This window comes from Odontesthes bonariensis, chromosome 16 (assembly GCF_027942865.1).
Source record: "Odontesthes bonariensis isolate fOdoBon6 chromosome 16, fOdoBon6.hap1, whole genome shotgun sequence".
Taxonomy (NCBI): Eukaryota; Metazoa; Chordata; class Actinopteri; order Atheriniformes; family Atherinopsidae; genus Odontesthes; species Odontesthes bonariensis.
Window position 1 is genome coordinate 5,760,157 of NC_134521.1, and position 16,200 is coordinate 5,776,356.

Genomic DNA, 16,200 nt, shown 5'->3' on the forward strand with positions numbered 1-16,200 from the left:
ATATTAATTCTTATTTAAAAATCAGATAAGCAGAGAGTTGATATGGGCCAAGTTACTATGTGTTATCTCACTCATCTGTTAAATTAATCTGTTGTTTTTGGTCTAATGTTAATGTCTTGTTTGTTTGTTTGTTTGTTTTTTGTAATTATTTCACCAAAGTGAAAGTCTGTTTAATCTGAGAAGTCTGTTTAACAGCGTGTGCCACTTTTAAGGTAAATTTTCATTCAACAAAGGTGCAACAACAACAAAAATGAATGATAATAACTATGGGGCATTTTTAAAACCGTGTTTAAAGTGTTCAAACAGCATATTTATAGCCTATTTTCAACAATACAGTTAGTCAACAATACTGTCAAATATATATATTTTTAAGCTAAATGTAATTTTTTTTATATAAATATGACAATCATTAATCAGATTTATTACTTTAAAGAAATTCTAGTAATTATTCATAACGTGAATAAACGCGACAGAGATTTTGAGAAACACGTGAAACCGGTTAGCACTGGTTTGATGCGCTGTACGTACAGCACTAACACAGTGCAAACATGAACAATAACTGGAGCACAGGCACTTGCAGTTCCCTTGAATGATCAAATGGGGGCCAGTGGAAACATTCTTTCACAAGTGGGGAAGACAAAGGCTGATGCACAACCGGTGGCGGCCGGAAATAGAACGTTTTTATCACGAACCCGTCAGAAGATGCACATGGACCTGCTCCACCGGCGACAGTAAATGCATTTATGCGTGAATGGATTTTGCCCATCAACATCGTTCTAAACCTAATTTAACGCGAGTTTCGGTAAGTATCGTTTTGTTCAATGAAAGTAATAAAAAAATGTTGGCGACTCAAGTTATTGCTTGACCTTATGCTAATATATTAGCATGCTAGGTGGATAAGCTAATTTTGTAGTTAATGCATGGGTGTATTTGAATAAATTTGGTTTAGTCCGTTTAAATTTGTTTCAGCAAGTTAGAATACCTTCTAATTGATGTATCGGCTCCTCTGGTGTGGGTGCTTTCATTAGTTTTTTCCCCGTAAACTTGGTGCGAGTGTCTTCCTGTGAATCGTCTTGAACAAATCCTATCCTAAAACATGTCTTTAAGCATCACATATGTATGTATGTATGTATGTATGTATGTATGTATGTTTCTGTATGCTGCCACAGTTAAATGCATTGATTCAGGATAGATGGCAAAAAAAAAACAAGCTTGCCTAGAGTTCTCAATTGTGAGCCTGCAGAGAAATAATTGTTATGGTAGTTGCTTGGTTGTGTGACGGAGGGGGAAAACTGTCATTAAGAGCGGCTGGATGTTGCTTGAATGAAAGCCTTTGACCACACGCTGAAATGAGGGGTTCATAAATACTGTTTACCGCATTTGGAAATAAATAATGATAGCGAATTGAGCACTGATATAAACACAGAAACATAAGAGAACGGAGTCAGCGATGTTGTTTACAGGAGTCTGCAGATTTGGTCATTTCTGTAAAAAATATATTCGACCGACCGACACCCCCGTCCCCCCCGTCCCCCCGAAATGGAGCATAAGAAAAGAAGCCTGTGCTAATTATTAGTTTGACAAATATTTTAGAATTAACTTAAATGATGCTCTCTGAATCCAACCACCTTCTAGTCATTGAATTCATGGCTCTGCATTTTGCTTACACTGTAATCTGACCAAGATTAGAACTATGAAGGAGCACTCTTTTTTTTTTTTTTTTCCAAATATCTTTATTGGGTTTTTATTACTTTTTAGAACACTTGAACTGTGACTACAACACGTCACAGAACCAGTATCACTCACACACATACCTAAACTTGCACAATCCTCCTAACATCAATAACTCAAAGTACAAAATTCTTAACTGAAATACAGATACATTTCAATGTAATAACGATCTCCCTTTAAAATAAATAAGTAAATAAACAAACATAAATAAATAAATACATTACATTCCAGATTCTATAATGCTCATGTATGGTTCCCAAAGATGAACAAATTCTTTCAGTTTTCCCTTAGCAATGTATGTTAGTCTTTCTAGAAAGGAGCACTTCTTTGTTGGAATGCACTTGACTTAGCAGATTATGCTGCTGAAAAGAATTCAGTGGCTGAAATGATCCGATCCTAAAATAGCAAGATTTGTGAAAGAGTCATAGCTCCAACTTCATTTCAGATATTTTACATTTTAGTTTGTCTTGCCTTGTCTGATCACAGCTTTAGCTTGTGAACCAAAGCTAAAGCTGAGTGTTATCTGTTTATCTGCGTAACATTGTAACATGGCCTCTGTGGTGCTGTACTTCCCTCCCCTCAGCCCTTCTGGAGGTGAGCGGCGTTGCAGTGATATGGTAATACTTTCTGAATGGCACCGGACAGCCTTGGACCCAGAGACCAGCAGCTGCTTGCCAATGACTGGTGAAGACACTGGTTTGGGGGCTTTGGCCTCACCGCTGGCGGGGTATTTGGGAAAAGTCAGTTGAGCTCATGCTTTCCTCTCCTTGTTGTCACTTGTGCAAAGCTGAATTATATTTGAAACAAATACTGTGACTGGGCAGTACCAATCCAAATTGAACAAAAGGAAATCTTTGGATGTAAAAGGCGAAAGTATTTTGGTTTGCGTAAATGCTGTCCAGAATCGAAGGTTGTCAACTTAGTTTTGTCATAAAGCAATGTAATACTGTGTTTTTTGTTTTTTTTCTTCCCCACAAGTGTTTATCTGCTTCTAAGTTTCATGTACTTCTCGTCCGGCTTCACTGACACTCTCAATGATAGATGCAAGCATTAAAACACAAGCCTTACCCGAGCAGATCTAAATTTTTCATGTATGCTTCACACTTAAGCAAGGTAAATCAAGTTAAACCTTCATATTTAAAGTGTTGAGATATTATTGTAAAGATATAAAAAAAAAAAACCAATGTAGCTGGCAGCAATAAAGGAACTAGGGAATTACATAAGTTTGGGTGAAAACACTGTGTGTAAAGGTCAAACATTTAATACCTTTCTTCAACACTCCATGTTCTTTTTCACTTCCTGATGTCTTCAGTTATTTCTAAATGTTTTTGGTCTTGATTTAAACTGTGTTTTGCCACGTGCTTGGTAGGTTCAGGAAAGAGCTGCTTCACTGGAGTATTGTCCTTGGTGTACTACGAAGGGCTTCGCTTATGCTCTGCGCTCCTACCATATCAATCTCCAGGAGTCGATCTCCCTGTGCACAAACCCACAGGTGAGTCTGACTGCTGTTGTTAGAGACGTGGAGGTTTTTTTGTTGGTTTTTTTTGGCCAGCTGCTGTTAACTTGCCTGTGCTCATTTCCACACAGTGCCTTTTCCCGCTGGTCACCCGGCCCTTGGAGGATGTTTTGGCTAGCCTGGATCCCGTGGAACCCACTGTTGGAAACAAAAGAAAAAATGCCCCTGCGCTGGAGATGGAAGAGCTGATGGTTCCACCGCCCAAATGCCTGCGGTCAAGTGAAGTTGATGGTTTTGAGTCGCAGAATGCTACTGGCACACCTGTAAGCCCAGCAGAGCACGGTGCTGTAAACCTTGCCAGAAATGGCCAACATGCAACACCTTACGCTGGAAGTGAAAAGCTTAATGGATACCACAACGCTTCTGTACATGTAGAGACAACGGGATGGATTTCACTACAAGATGAGGATGTTGTTCAAGAAAAGACTTCAGGCAGTGCCACTCATACGGCTGACCCTGCTCCACCGACATGCTTGGCCTCAGTCAGGAATTCGTCAGAAGTTTTGTGGGTGACTGATAAAGACGAGCCTGCACTCTCTCCTCATGCCGGTGGGCTTGGTCTATCAGAGAATGACCGTATATGTAGGAGTCTTCCTTTGCTGAACAGCATGGATTCCCGCCAGGACACTAATTCAACCTCTATCAATATTCCATCAACCTTGTGTGGTGAGCAGACAGAGGAGAAATCCCCGATTGCAGAGGTACCATGTAAAAACACCAACGGCATCAAGCGTGTCGGAGAGTCGGACGACCTTGTATCTGTTCCAGAGCAGCTATTCTGGAGTAACCGGGACAACCTGTGTTGGCTGGACTCACTGCTCGCTGCTTTGGTGAACTGTAAGAGCCTAAAGTGTAAACCTGAGGATGAGCCTCGGCGCTCGTCTGTGTGGCAGCTGATTAAAGGATATGAAGACATTTGTGCTTCCATCCAGGAGCACCAACAGACAGGCCAAGGTAAGTTTAACAAGATAACTTACTATATAGTGTGCTGGTGTGATATAATGTCAAATCTGTTGAAGAATTTCACGTATTTTCCTCTTTTTGTGTTGCGTCAAAAGTCACGAAGAATGAATTTCCTATTTCCTTCATTCTTATTCACGACATAACGCAAATCTTAAATATATCCCCTTTAAAACATGATGTCACACAAGTGGGGACATGCACACATGTAAAGGACTCTTCGGGTTTTATTGGGTTCGAGGGCTCAGCCACCTTGTTGCTCTCACTGTTTTGTCCGCAGTGGTATCTTGTGCCTTGCACAAAGTGTTGTCAGCAGTTTTTAATATCTTCAGCCCCAAGATTTTAACCATGACTTGATTTTCTTGATGAATATGAATTCGGTTAACACTGTTAAAGATTATGTGGTTGGTTTTGACTCAACTGAAGTTGTTTCTGACTAGATGGAGCTGCGAGGGTGCCACGGCGTGTGCTGCACAAGGCCAACGTCGCCCTGCAGAGTCTCAGGATGTCGGTGTTCAAACTACTGCAGCCCAAACTGCACTGCAAACTGGGTAAGCTCGGGTTCTCTTCCAGCGGCAGGTCATGAGCTCGCATGTTTCGGGCATGACCTCCAGAGCAGAGTCGAGTCTTCAAAAGTCGAGTCTTTTTAAGGCCGTGACTTGCAAGTCTATTGCCAAAAATAAAATAAAAAACCTGTTTTTTCTGCCCTCCTTTTTCTCAGCTTGGCACGGAGCTCCAGGAAGTAGCAGAGCCATCATTTCACAATTGCTCATTCATTCCACATTAGAAAACACAGGTTAAACAGTCTTAATGTTATTTATAATTTGACATGTTGATTAACTAATAAAAAAATAAAACAAACGTTTTCTTTAGCCTCGCTGAATCCATCAGCACAGATGGGGGGGGAAACAGAGTTCAGAAGCAATATGCAAATAGTGCCAAGCTACGGAGAGCAAGCGAAATGTCTTGAGAGAATGCTTTTCAAACTCAGCCACACAACACAAAAGTGCTCCCAGGGCCCCTCGAGCCTTCTGTTCTTGAATATTAATTTTCATAAGGCCTTGTACTAAGCTTTTGCCCACAGATTAGAGACAAAAAAAAAGGGGACCTATAAAGGAGCAGTCTGTCATGTTTTAGAAAGCTCCTTCTTTCAAACGTAAACACATGCTTTCTGCATAGTGTTGCTCTATTTAAGGTCTTCAGACAAACAAAGGCTTAAACTACCGTAAATGTTTTTCTGTTTTGTTTTCCTCGAGGAATATGACGCTTATCCTGCTTTTATCTTCTTGGCCTCTCACTTGCGTGCAACTGTAGTGAGTCATTGTACTTGTATCTGAGGCTTGTTTTCTGTAACCGAACTTGTAAAGCAGCCATCATCACCTGATAATATCAGAAAGTGACTAGTCTAGACTCGCAAACCAGGGATTTTTTTTTTCTTTTTTTTTTTAGTTTGAAGCTCCACATTATAACAAAATTGTAGCTTATATCTCTTCCACGGATTAGTTCTTTGAAATGAGTTGAAAATAGGGCTCGTAGGTGCTGCTGCAGCCAGCACTTGAGCGTGTAACGAGGCTCTAACCTCTTGTCTGTTTACGCTGCTCAGGTCAAAAGGAAACTCCGGTGTTTGCCATGCCGCTTCTGCTCACAATGGACTCTTGGGTGGAGCATCTCTTCCAGTCGACTTTTCAGTGGGAATTCAAGTGCAGCAAATGCAAAGTCACCACAAAAGAAAGGTAGGTGATGATTTTTATGTATCTTTTCATGCCGAGGTAAAAAAAAAAAACATGTTTTGCCTTTGTTGAAATGTGCTTTAAAGCTTTTCACCTGCATAGTCAGAAGCTTGACAGTAAAGAGACTAAAAGTACAGACACATTTTTTTTATAATAATCATGCTGAGAAGAGATATATATATATATATATATATATATATATATATATATATATATATACTGCTGAATACAGCAAAGATGAGGCCAGACTGCTGTTTTTGTCTGATAAATCCTGGACTTTAGGCAAAGCAAGTTTATTTGTATAGAACAATTAAACAACAAGGTGATTCAAAGTGCTTTACAGAGACACTTAAAACAGTAGAAATAAAAAGCATGATTTGAATGGTAAACAAAAAAAGAAAGAAATAAGAACAATAGATGAAATCAGTTGTTAAAATATGATTAAGTTTTGAAACTCAAGCTTCAGATTTGGAGCTTTATTCCAACGCAGCTGAATGCAGCTTCTCCATGTCTGGTTCTGACTCTGGGAACTGGTAGAAGACCGGCTCCAGATGAGCTGAGGGGTCTGGAAGGTTCATACTGGGTCAGGAGGTCACTGATGTATTCTGGTCCTAGACCATTCAGAGCTTTATAGAGCAGCATCAGAACTTTAAAGTCTATCCTCTGATGGACAGGCAGCCGGTGTAAAGACCTCAGAGCTGGACTGATGTGGTCCACTTCTTTGGTCTTAGTGAAGACTCGAGCAGCAGAGTTCTGAATAAGCTGCGTTTGTCTAACTGATTTAAAAAAAATAAATAAATAAATAAATTATTATGCAGACCCTGTAAAAATGCTGTTACAATAATAAAGCCGACTGAAGATGAATGCATGGACTAGTTTTTCCAGGTCCTGCTGACACATCAGATCCTTTAACCTTGATATATTCTTAAGGTGATAGTAGGCTGACTTTGTTATTGCCTTAATGTGTTTTCCAAACACAACCTTAATCACTGAATAGTGAATTGTTGACTGATCTCTAATAATGGCTTGACTTCCAAAAGTTTTTGTCTTTCGTTACATCACAAAAAACACCTGCCAAGTAAAGTGACTTGGCACATGCACCAAACAGAGGTTCTGAATCTACTGAAATGCCTTTGGTGACAATTTGGTCATGTAGTAGTGCTATGAATGTAGATATTGTGGGAGGATCTGGTGTAAGACTCCAATGTAGCGTCAATATATCAACTGGTCCAAAACCAGCAGCTGACATGTTAGCAATTGAAATGTGAAATCTGTACTTTTGCAGATGTTTGAAGTCTTTTTTTTCTCTCTCCTCTCCTTCAGCGTGAGGAAAACTCTCCCCACCTTCACAAACATCGTGCCTGACTGGCACCCGCTGCATGCAGTGCATTTTGCCCCATGTAACATGTGTTCCCAGAAGAATCAGAGGAGGACCATGTTGCTGGAGCGGTAAGAGCTACTCTCTGCTTCGGAAGGTTCATCTCGATGATGTGTTTTTTTTTTTTTAAAGAAATAAAATAAAACTTAAAACAAAAACAAGAGGACTGATCTGCAGCAACGAGTCCATTTGCCCGTGTTCAGCTCTCTCTGAAGAAATGGAGAATATTCATAAGAGCTGTTTCTTCAGTCTTATCGTTGGCTCCTTACATGCAGATTTCACTGCTGGCTGACTTTAAATGTATTTTTTTGTCTGAATTGGCATTAAATCGTTGCTTTAAAAACATTTTTTTTCAGATGTTGTTGAGGGGGAAAAAATGAAGGAATTGCTCACTTTTGAGAGAAAAAAAAAAAGGAATTGTGATCATAAAAAAAATCTGTCAGTACTTTGTTGCACCTCTTTTTAGCTTTGACGACGGCTTGATTTCTTTGAGGTGTGAATCAGTCGGGTTCCAACTGTGTTGCACAGCAGTTGACCGATCAGCTTTTCTGGATGGAGCCTTGTCTGTGACCTCGTCCACAGTTTGTAGCCGAATTCACACACGAACCCCTGAGATGTTGAGGAGCAGTGTTAATTTCGTCATCTTTTTTTAATTTAGTCTTAGTCTTAGTCACAATGTCGAAAATCAATTTTAGTCTTAGTCAAATTTTAGTCATTTTAGTCAACACTGTACATAAGGCAAGGCATCTTTATTTATATAGCGCATTTCATACCACAGGCAACTCAATGTGCTTTACGTAAAGACAAGGCATTTAAAAGAACAGCATAAAGCAGCATAAAAACAAGCAATTTAAAGAGAAAAAAAAATAGAATAAAAATTAAAGCAATCAAAGAAGAGGGGAAAAAGAAAAATATAAACTCAACCATAAGCACACCAAAAGAGAAATGTTTTTAACCTGGATTTAAAGTGCTTACAGTTGGGGCTGATTTCAGTTCTGCTGGTAGTTTGTTCCAGTTGTGTGCAGCATAACAGCTAAAAGCTGCTTCACCGGGTCTAGTTTGAACTCTGGGCTCCACTATCTGACCTGAGTCAGTAGATCTCAGAGCTCTGCTGGGTTTATACTCTACCAGCATGTCATTCATGTATTCTGGACCTAAACCATTCTGTGATTTGTAGACGAGCAGCAGAACTTTAAAATCTATTCTGTATCTGACCGGGAGCCGATGTAAAGACTTGAGAACTGGGGTGATGTGATGTGATCTCTTTGTTCTGGTTAAAACTCGGGCTGCAGTGTTCTGAATGAGCTGCAGCTGTTTGAGACTCTTTTGGGGGAGTCCAGTCAGAAGACCGTTACAGTAGTCAAGTCTGCTGGAGATGAAAGCATGAATCAGCTTCTCCTGATCTGTTTGGGACATGAAACCCTTAATTATGGATATGTTCTTAAGTTGATAAAAGGCTGATTTGGTGACTGATTTGATATGATAGTTGAAGGTCAGGTCTGAGTCTATCAGCACGCCGAGGTTCCGGACTTGGTCTTTAGTTTGTAGAGACAGTGACTCAAGATGTTTACTGACAGCAAACCTCTTCTCTTTGTTGCCAAACACAATGACCTCAGTTGTGAGGTCACCACATAATAGAACTTCTCCACACACTGCTTCTCTTTTTTACATATATCACACTGTACAGAATAAAAAACTTCTCCACACATACACACACACATTAGCTAGTTACCGGTAGGTTGATCATGACTGGCTTTACTACTATACCCAATCAATTTCAACACCACATGCATCTAATTTCGACTACTTTTCGGTCAGTATTTGCCACTCTCATAGTAGCTAGCTCTTGTCTGGCAAATCTACTACCATATTTTACTCGCCAAAATATTCTGATCAACACGACACAGGCAGACGTGTATTTGTCATTATCCCACTGTCCGAACACACTACGCTAACTGTTATGATTCTGACACTCTTCTGATCATGTTAACGTTGAGTGCTGTTCACCATGCTTGTCGGAAAATAACCAATTCAATATAATGATCAGTCATGACCAATGTTTCCAAAAGCTTCTGTGCGTAAAAGCATCTCTCTCCAATTGTTTTGATATGGGCGACAAATAACACCCTCAGCGTGACGCTGTCAGAGCTAGTTAGCTAACTAATGTTCTGTGGGCCAGGCGCCGTGCAGGGACAGGGCAACAGCGCGTAATCTTCTATGAAGTTCAAGAAACACTTATATTAACAATTACAAATTAATTATAAACAATTAAATTTTTTAATGTCCATTCGTCCATGGCTTGTAAATTTCGTCTTGTCTTAGTCTCGTTAACGAAAATCATTTTTTATTCTCGTCATATTTTTATTTTCTGGAAGCAATTTTGTGCGTCATCGTCACGGGAAAAAGGGGCGTTAACGAAATATTTTCGTCATCGTCCTGGTTGACTAAATTAACACTGAGGAGCATGCGCAGATCGCTCAATCTCGCACGACATCGCTCCGGAACGCCTCGAGAACATTTCAGGACACCAGTTTGTGTGTGAAAGCGGCTCATGACTGCTTCTCTTTAGCCCACTGTAACCCTGTTTTAGTCATGCAAGGTGATTCCCTTTTCTTTTTTTTTCTTCTTTCTTCTTTTCCCATAATCTGATGATAAAATAGCAAAAATGCACCAAAAGTCCAAATATTTAACTACGGAATAAAGTTTTGCACCGTATCTTTTGGCGCTTTTCCACTAGCTCGCTTCGGCTTGGCTCGGCTATTGCGTGTTTCCACTAGCACACCGTACCTGCAACCGGGACGATTTTCCGTATCGCCTCAGCCCTGGTTGCAAGCGGGCCGAAGCGTTACTAAAACGTGACGTCAGCCGACTGCCTTCCACTGATTGGGCGAGGAGTGTCGTCACTGGAAGCGTCATAACGCGGATAATAAAAGCTAGCGTTAGCAACCGTTAGCTTACCTCCAAATGTCGTCTTTTTGAAGCTCGTAACAAAACTCTCCAGTACTTTTCAGTTTTGTTTTTTGTTTTTTTGGCGGCCAGGAGTCTTCTCTGGCTCTCTTCTCTTGCCTTCTGTGCGACAAAAAGCCACAGGGTGAGCAGCAACACGCCCAGCCGTGTTACGACGGTTAATTAGCCTGGGAATTCCCATGCTGCTTTGCGCTCGATTTCATTCTCACTGCAAAGTCAGCCTGGAAACCACCGCCCTTATTTTTGCTAGAGTTTGGGAACCAATCACAGAACGGGGGGGGCACGCAGCAAGACGATGACGACGTCTATGCTCTACACCGAAGCTTGTAGAGCGTTAATCCAACATGACAGCGGACACAACGTTACCGTTCAATGCAGCCTTAGAAAGTGTTTCGGAGTAGATTCACCCTAGGGTCATTTGAACCGTGACATCCAGCAAAGTAGCCCACCCGAAGTTTTTCCGATATTGGCTGAACATCAGCTGAGTTACCGAGTTATCCCAAATAGCTTAGTACAAGCGCTAACGGACCCTGGCAGTATCTCCAAAATTACCACACTAAAATCACATGTCATGACACCAAACTTCTACAGTAGTACAAATATGGTCTGTACTCACAAAGCGATGCATTTGGAAGTTTGTACATAGTTCAGGAGTTTATTATTATCATCAACACAAGCCTGATAGCTTTTCTGCTGCTAAAGCTTCGTTGACGTCACTTCTGGGAGCTTCAAAGTAAGATGAGGGTTGATCTACTACTGTAGACAACAAAGCAAGGCTGCTCAATTTCTCCATTATTAAAATAAATTCACAACTCTACAACATAAAAATTCATGTAGAATATAGCATATAGGCCTACTTTGTTAAATTTAAGTAGCTTAGAGCGCAAGTTTACTTTTATTTTCCATTTTTTTCTTCTTCCTCGTCGAATTTCTGTCGTCATCTGGTATAAGTGATACAATTGGCTATGAATCGTGCGCAAAGCAGCATGGGAAGAACCTTACGTCATTTGATAGACATTCGTAGCGCCCAATAAACGGCTCTAGGCATTCGTAAACCACGCCTCAAATACGAGAAAACGCACACCTAGTTCCCAGACCACCATCTCATCGAGATTGTGGACGCGTCAGCCAGGCTAACGGTTAATGGAAACACAACCAAACCGTGCGGTGCCGTGCCGAGCCAGTGGAAAAACCTATATATCAATCTTATTTAACACTTAATCCTCTTAAGTGTGATTCCATAGCGTTTACCAGGGGTTGTGCTCAGAACAGTCTTGTGAAAAAGAATGTTCACTGCATTTGTAGTCAAAGATATCGAATAAATTCGCCAAAAAGCGGTGTTTGCCGAGGTGAATCGATATACTTTTATAATGTACTTTACTATCGTTTCCTGTTGTTGTTTTCGTTGTTTATTTACGTCTTTAACCACGTTTGCTTTATGCCTTTGTATAGGGTGCCTCCAGTGTTTGCGCTGCATTTTGTGGAGGGGCTTCCTGACAATGATGTCAGCATGTACACCTTCAACTTCAAAGGGAAACGCTACTCAGTCACTACCGTCATACAGTACTGCCAACAACTGAAGCACTTTGTCGCCTGGATTTCTAATGGCGACGGTACGTACTTTAAGACTTACTCTGCCTTGGCTTTAATTTGCCTTACTAACAGCTGGCTTCGCTAAACTTGAGTCAATTTAATCCTGTAATTGGAATCATTACTAATTTACCAGACCAAGGATGTAAATAGTTGTTTTTTTTCCCCACAAAACATAACTGACTGACAACAACGGCTTTGATGAAGCTAAAAAGAAGTCTAGCTCATCTACGAGTCGGGTGAAGTAATGCTTTTATTACTCCACATAAGCCTCGTTTCCACTGTCAGTACGGTTCAGGTCACATCGGGTCGGGACGCTTTGGGGTCAGCTTGCGTTCCCACTGTACAAAGGGGACCCTCGGGTGGGCAGAGTGTGTGCCGAAGCATAAATAGCAAATAACAAATAACAGATAACAAATAACATCTGTAATTTGGAACCACCTCTGAGCTTCTTCAGCTTAATGCGACACTGGCTCGCAGTCCGGTTGAAACCACTCTCTGCCATTTTTGCGGCAATCAGCTGGAAAACGTTTTGGTTTGGCACAGCACCATCGAGCTCCCGCTGCACAGCCTCCTCACCAACACCGGAGAGCAGAGCCTGGAGCCGGTCCTGTGTGCTCGGTACCCCAAGCAGAAGGGTTACACACATGGTAACGGGTACCATGGGACCGGTACGCTTTCGTGGTCGTGGAAACACTGAAATAAGCGAACCGTTCTGAACCGACCCGTACCGGACTGCAGAGTGGAAACGGGGCTATAGTGCAGTGCCAACAGCACATTCTGCTGGACAGCACATGTAGTGTAAAATGAATAAACTATTTAGGGCTTGTTTTGTCATTTAAAGACTTGATAGGTGAGATTTCAGACATTGGATGTGTTTGGGCCCAAATGTTCCCGTGGTCCCAGTGTTGCATTTTCGTTTTTTTCCCAGTGTTTATTGACCGTATATTTCTGTGATCATTAGTGAATGGATTACGGATCACCTTGGCCCTGCAGTGGGTCATCAAATTAAATCAAACTTTATTTACAAAGCACTTTTCATACATTAAAATGTAGCACAAAGTGCTATAAAGGCATGGGCCGGTATGAGATTCTGACGGTATGATAACCTTAGGCAAAAATATCACGGTTTCACGGTATTGGGATTACAGCTCTGAAATGTGTATTTTGAATGTATGTATTTAAAAACAAGCCATCGTACGGACTGCAGAGGTGCCTGCTTGTCACTCACAGCAAGCAGAGGTGCATAAAAAATTTAAAAAAATAAAAAATACCGCAAGGACAGTATGACACAAAATTTTTGTGGTTTTGAAACCTTGACTTTTTAATACCGTGGTATACCTTGAAACCGGTAACCGGCGCATGCGTAGTGCTATACATGTTTAAAAGCAGCCCCCATCCCCACCCTAGCACATACACACAAACACACATATGCACACATAAGCAGAGACACATGGGCGCACACACAAATAAAATAAATAAAATGAAATAAACTTGGAAACGTGTGGCTGAATACAGAGGAGCCAGGTTAGGAAACACCATCACAGGAGGCCATCTGCACTGGGTGCTGCTCACAACCCACGACCAGGACGCCTCCACCCGGGGCGCACACCAAGCTATAGGCCAGCGAGGGGCCCACAGCAGTGGAGCACTGCCGCAGACCCCCCCACCTGGCCAAGCCGATCTTCGCCACGAGTCAGAGACATCCCAGCCAGAGCCGATCGCAGCCCCGAGCGACATAAAACATAAAACTCCAAAGGCTAAGAACATAAAATAAAATAAAATAATAAAAGGGCTAAAAATATAAATTGTCTAAAATGATTAAATGAACGGAAGAACGCATATAGGATTTACATTTCTTGTTGTAACCGTGTATCGTTGTGCTTGTTCCTTCAGGATCGTGGCTTGAATATGACGACTTAAAACACCCCGACTGTAAGGCCCATGGAGACCTCCCGATCCCGGCTCACGAGATGCACGTCGTGTTCTGGGAGGTGGAGGAGGATGCAGAGCCCTCCATCTGTTCTCCCTCCACCACATATGTTGAATCTCCCCCTCCTGAAAAGAAGGGGACCCCGAGTTTAAATGTCGACGCAGATGAACCGTTGGCTCGGACTTCAGATCAGTCTCTTCTGATGACTCATAACGACTCGGACATAGTCTGTGCGCTCTCGGGAGAAGACGGCAACAACAGTATGGACACCACAATCGCAGCCAGTGTCGATACATCGATAGGTACCACGACGCTGCTCGACACCTTTGAGGGCCTGAGTCACGACGACATCGTCACACTCACGCTTGTGGAATTGAAAGCTGATTCAGAAATGCCACCTTCACACGACAACCAACAAACTCAGGACTCCAGTGTTCCTGCGGGGATCGAAAAGATGGACTCCGCACCTGATGGCTCCTCCCCCGCAGCAGGTAGCCACGTGTGCAGCAATGACGTTGAGCCTCCCACCATCCCCAGCTCATCGGATACCGACTCGAAGGATGGCTCCTGTAGTGATCCGACGAATGTGCCCGGTGCCAAAAGAGCACGAGGGAGAAGAAATCGCACAGAGAAAGCGGTGCGGAGGGGTAAAAAGGCAGCTTCACACAGCTCACCTGTACCTTTAGAGCCCTGTGAAGCAGTCGGCTACAAATCTGTGAGTTCTGTTGATCAGGACAACATGCCACCCGTTGAAACGCCACAGCAAGCATCTCCCCCGCCTTCCACTGACGCCTCACCTCACCCCGTCGGCCAGAAAAGTCCCACAGAACAGTCGGCATTTGATCAGCACTCTCGCTGGAGTTACCTGCTGAGTAAACACCCTCTGAAGCAAGTTCACACGTCCACAGCAGCACCTGCACCCACCCACAGACCCCCCGCAGACACACGAATGAAGTCCTCTCCTCCTGTTCACTCCACCCCCAACCCTGCCAAAAGACAGCCGGTTCCTGTGGGACTCCCCAAACCGCAGCTCAGCACTGAGGAGAGTGACGGTCTTCCACCGAAAGCTGCGGAAATGTACGGAGGATTTGGTACAAAGAGCGCCCACATCCAAAGTCCTCTGCCGCCCCCTGCACTCCTCAGTGGCAAATCGAAACAGTTTCAACCAATCGCTTCTAAACACCAGACATACGCCACAGTGATCTCTGGGGCGTCGCCTCCTGCGCTTGGAGCTAAGCAGCTCTCCAAAGTCCAGCTCTCCAAAGGCCCCCCGGGTCTCAGCGACACCGAAGCCCTCAGGTACAAGCTGATAAAGAAACTTAAAGCCAAGAAGAAGAAGCTTGCAAAGCTGAATAACCTGCTGGGGAACTGCGGCGGAGCCCGTCTCCAACCCGACAGCACCGATCTGAACTCTCCGAGCACCGTCACCTCCAGCACTTACGACGGCTCCGCCTGCGACGACTTCCTTTCCGACCTGCTGTCGCCCTCGACGACAGCCAGCAACCTTTCACCGGACAGCACGGGCTTCTTAGAGTTGCTCGCTGGCGGGCAGGACGGAGTCGGGCAGTTTGACTGTGTCGTCAGTGCTGCTGGTTTAGAGTCACAAAATAACTGTGGCGCAAATGGGCCCGACACCGAAAACTTCCTAGAAGATTTTTTCTCGCAGTGCTTTGAAAGCGGCTGACACGTAATGGAAGGACGTGTGCATTTGATATGAGGCCGTGGTGCTGGATGTCGTCTGCAGACTTAAAAGCACATTATGGGAATTGTTAAGCCATCTTCCATTTGTTCCTTGGTACATTTGCAGTTAATGTAGGTTTGTTTAAGTTTCGCAACATGACGATGTTTAAGCTACTATGTTGAACCATGGGGGGGGGGGGGGAAGAAGAGTTTGGCAGCTACCTTTTATTTATTTTGTGTTATTTCTTTTTTGACAATTTAGCACTTTGTTCATAGCTACTGTAAGTAACTATCTTGTGCAGAAGTACTCTGTTTACAGTTGAAGCTGTTTGTTTTTCTTGTGACTAACAAAATGTTACTGTCATTCATGAAACGTTTTGATGATTTTGCTTTGTTGTACAAAATAGCAGAATTATGAATGAAACAACAAACAGGAGAAAATGTCTATGGGCTTTACCCCAGGGGGAATGAGGTATTTTTATCAGTTGTTTTGTATTAAAATCATCACTGTGCATTGACTTAACTCTTTCAAATGGGTATTTCTTTGTTGCAATTTTGTTAATATTTCCAATTGCTAATACTAAACTTTTATAAACAGACAAAGTGGATCTACAGTGTAAGAATAGAATAAATAAATAAAGGCAAATGGACTAGTAAATAGTTGGAGTAATTTACAATATTGGTGCTTGTCTGAAACATTTGCAGAGTGGAGAAT

General features: G+C 42.5%; 1 protein-coding gene across 1 annotated transcript; it reads left to right on the forward strand.

Moving 5' to 3' along the window:
* Positions 1-371: 371 nt before the first annotated feature.
* uspl1 (ubiquitin specific peptidase like 1) lies at positions 372-16,008 on the forward strand. Its single transcript, XM_075487496.1, has 9 exons — positions 372-802; positions 2,315-2,471; positions 3,101-3,223; positions 3,319-4,201; positions 4,648-4,758; positions 5,811-5,940; positions 7,261-7,386; positions 11,735-11,895; positions 13,769-16,008. Exons 2-9 carry the CDS (start codon positions 2,346-2,348, stop codon positions 15,487-15,489), a joined length of 3,381 nt encoding a protein of 1,126 aa, XP_075343611.1. The 5' UTR covers positions 372-802; positions 2,315-2,345; the 3' UTR covers positions 15,490-16,008.
* The last annotated feature ends 192 nt before the right edge of the window (positions 16,009-16,200 follow it).

What these genes read in the sequence shown, in the direction of transcription:
- uspl1 (XM_075487496.1), top strand. Translation starts at nt 2,346, where the DNA reads ATGGTAATACTTTCTGAATGGCACCGGACAGCCTTGGACCCAGAGACC. An exon ending in TGGCGGGGTATTTGGGAAAA is followed by an intron (nt 2,472 to 3,100) that starts GTCAGTTGAGCT and finishes CGTGCTTGGTAG; the next exon opens with GTTCAGGAAAGAGCTGCTTC. An exon ending in CTGGATTTCTAATGGCGACG is followed by an intron (nt 11,896 to 13,768) that starts GTACGTACTTTA and finishes TTGTTCCTTCAG; the next exon opens with GATCGTGGCTTGAATATGAC.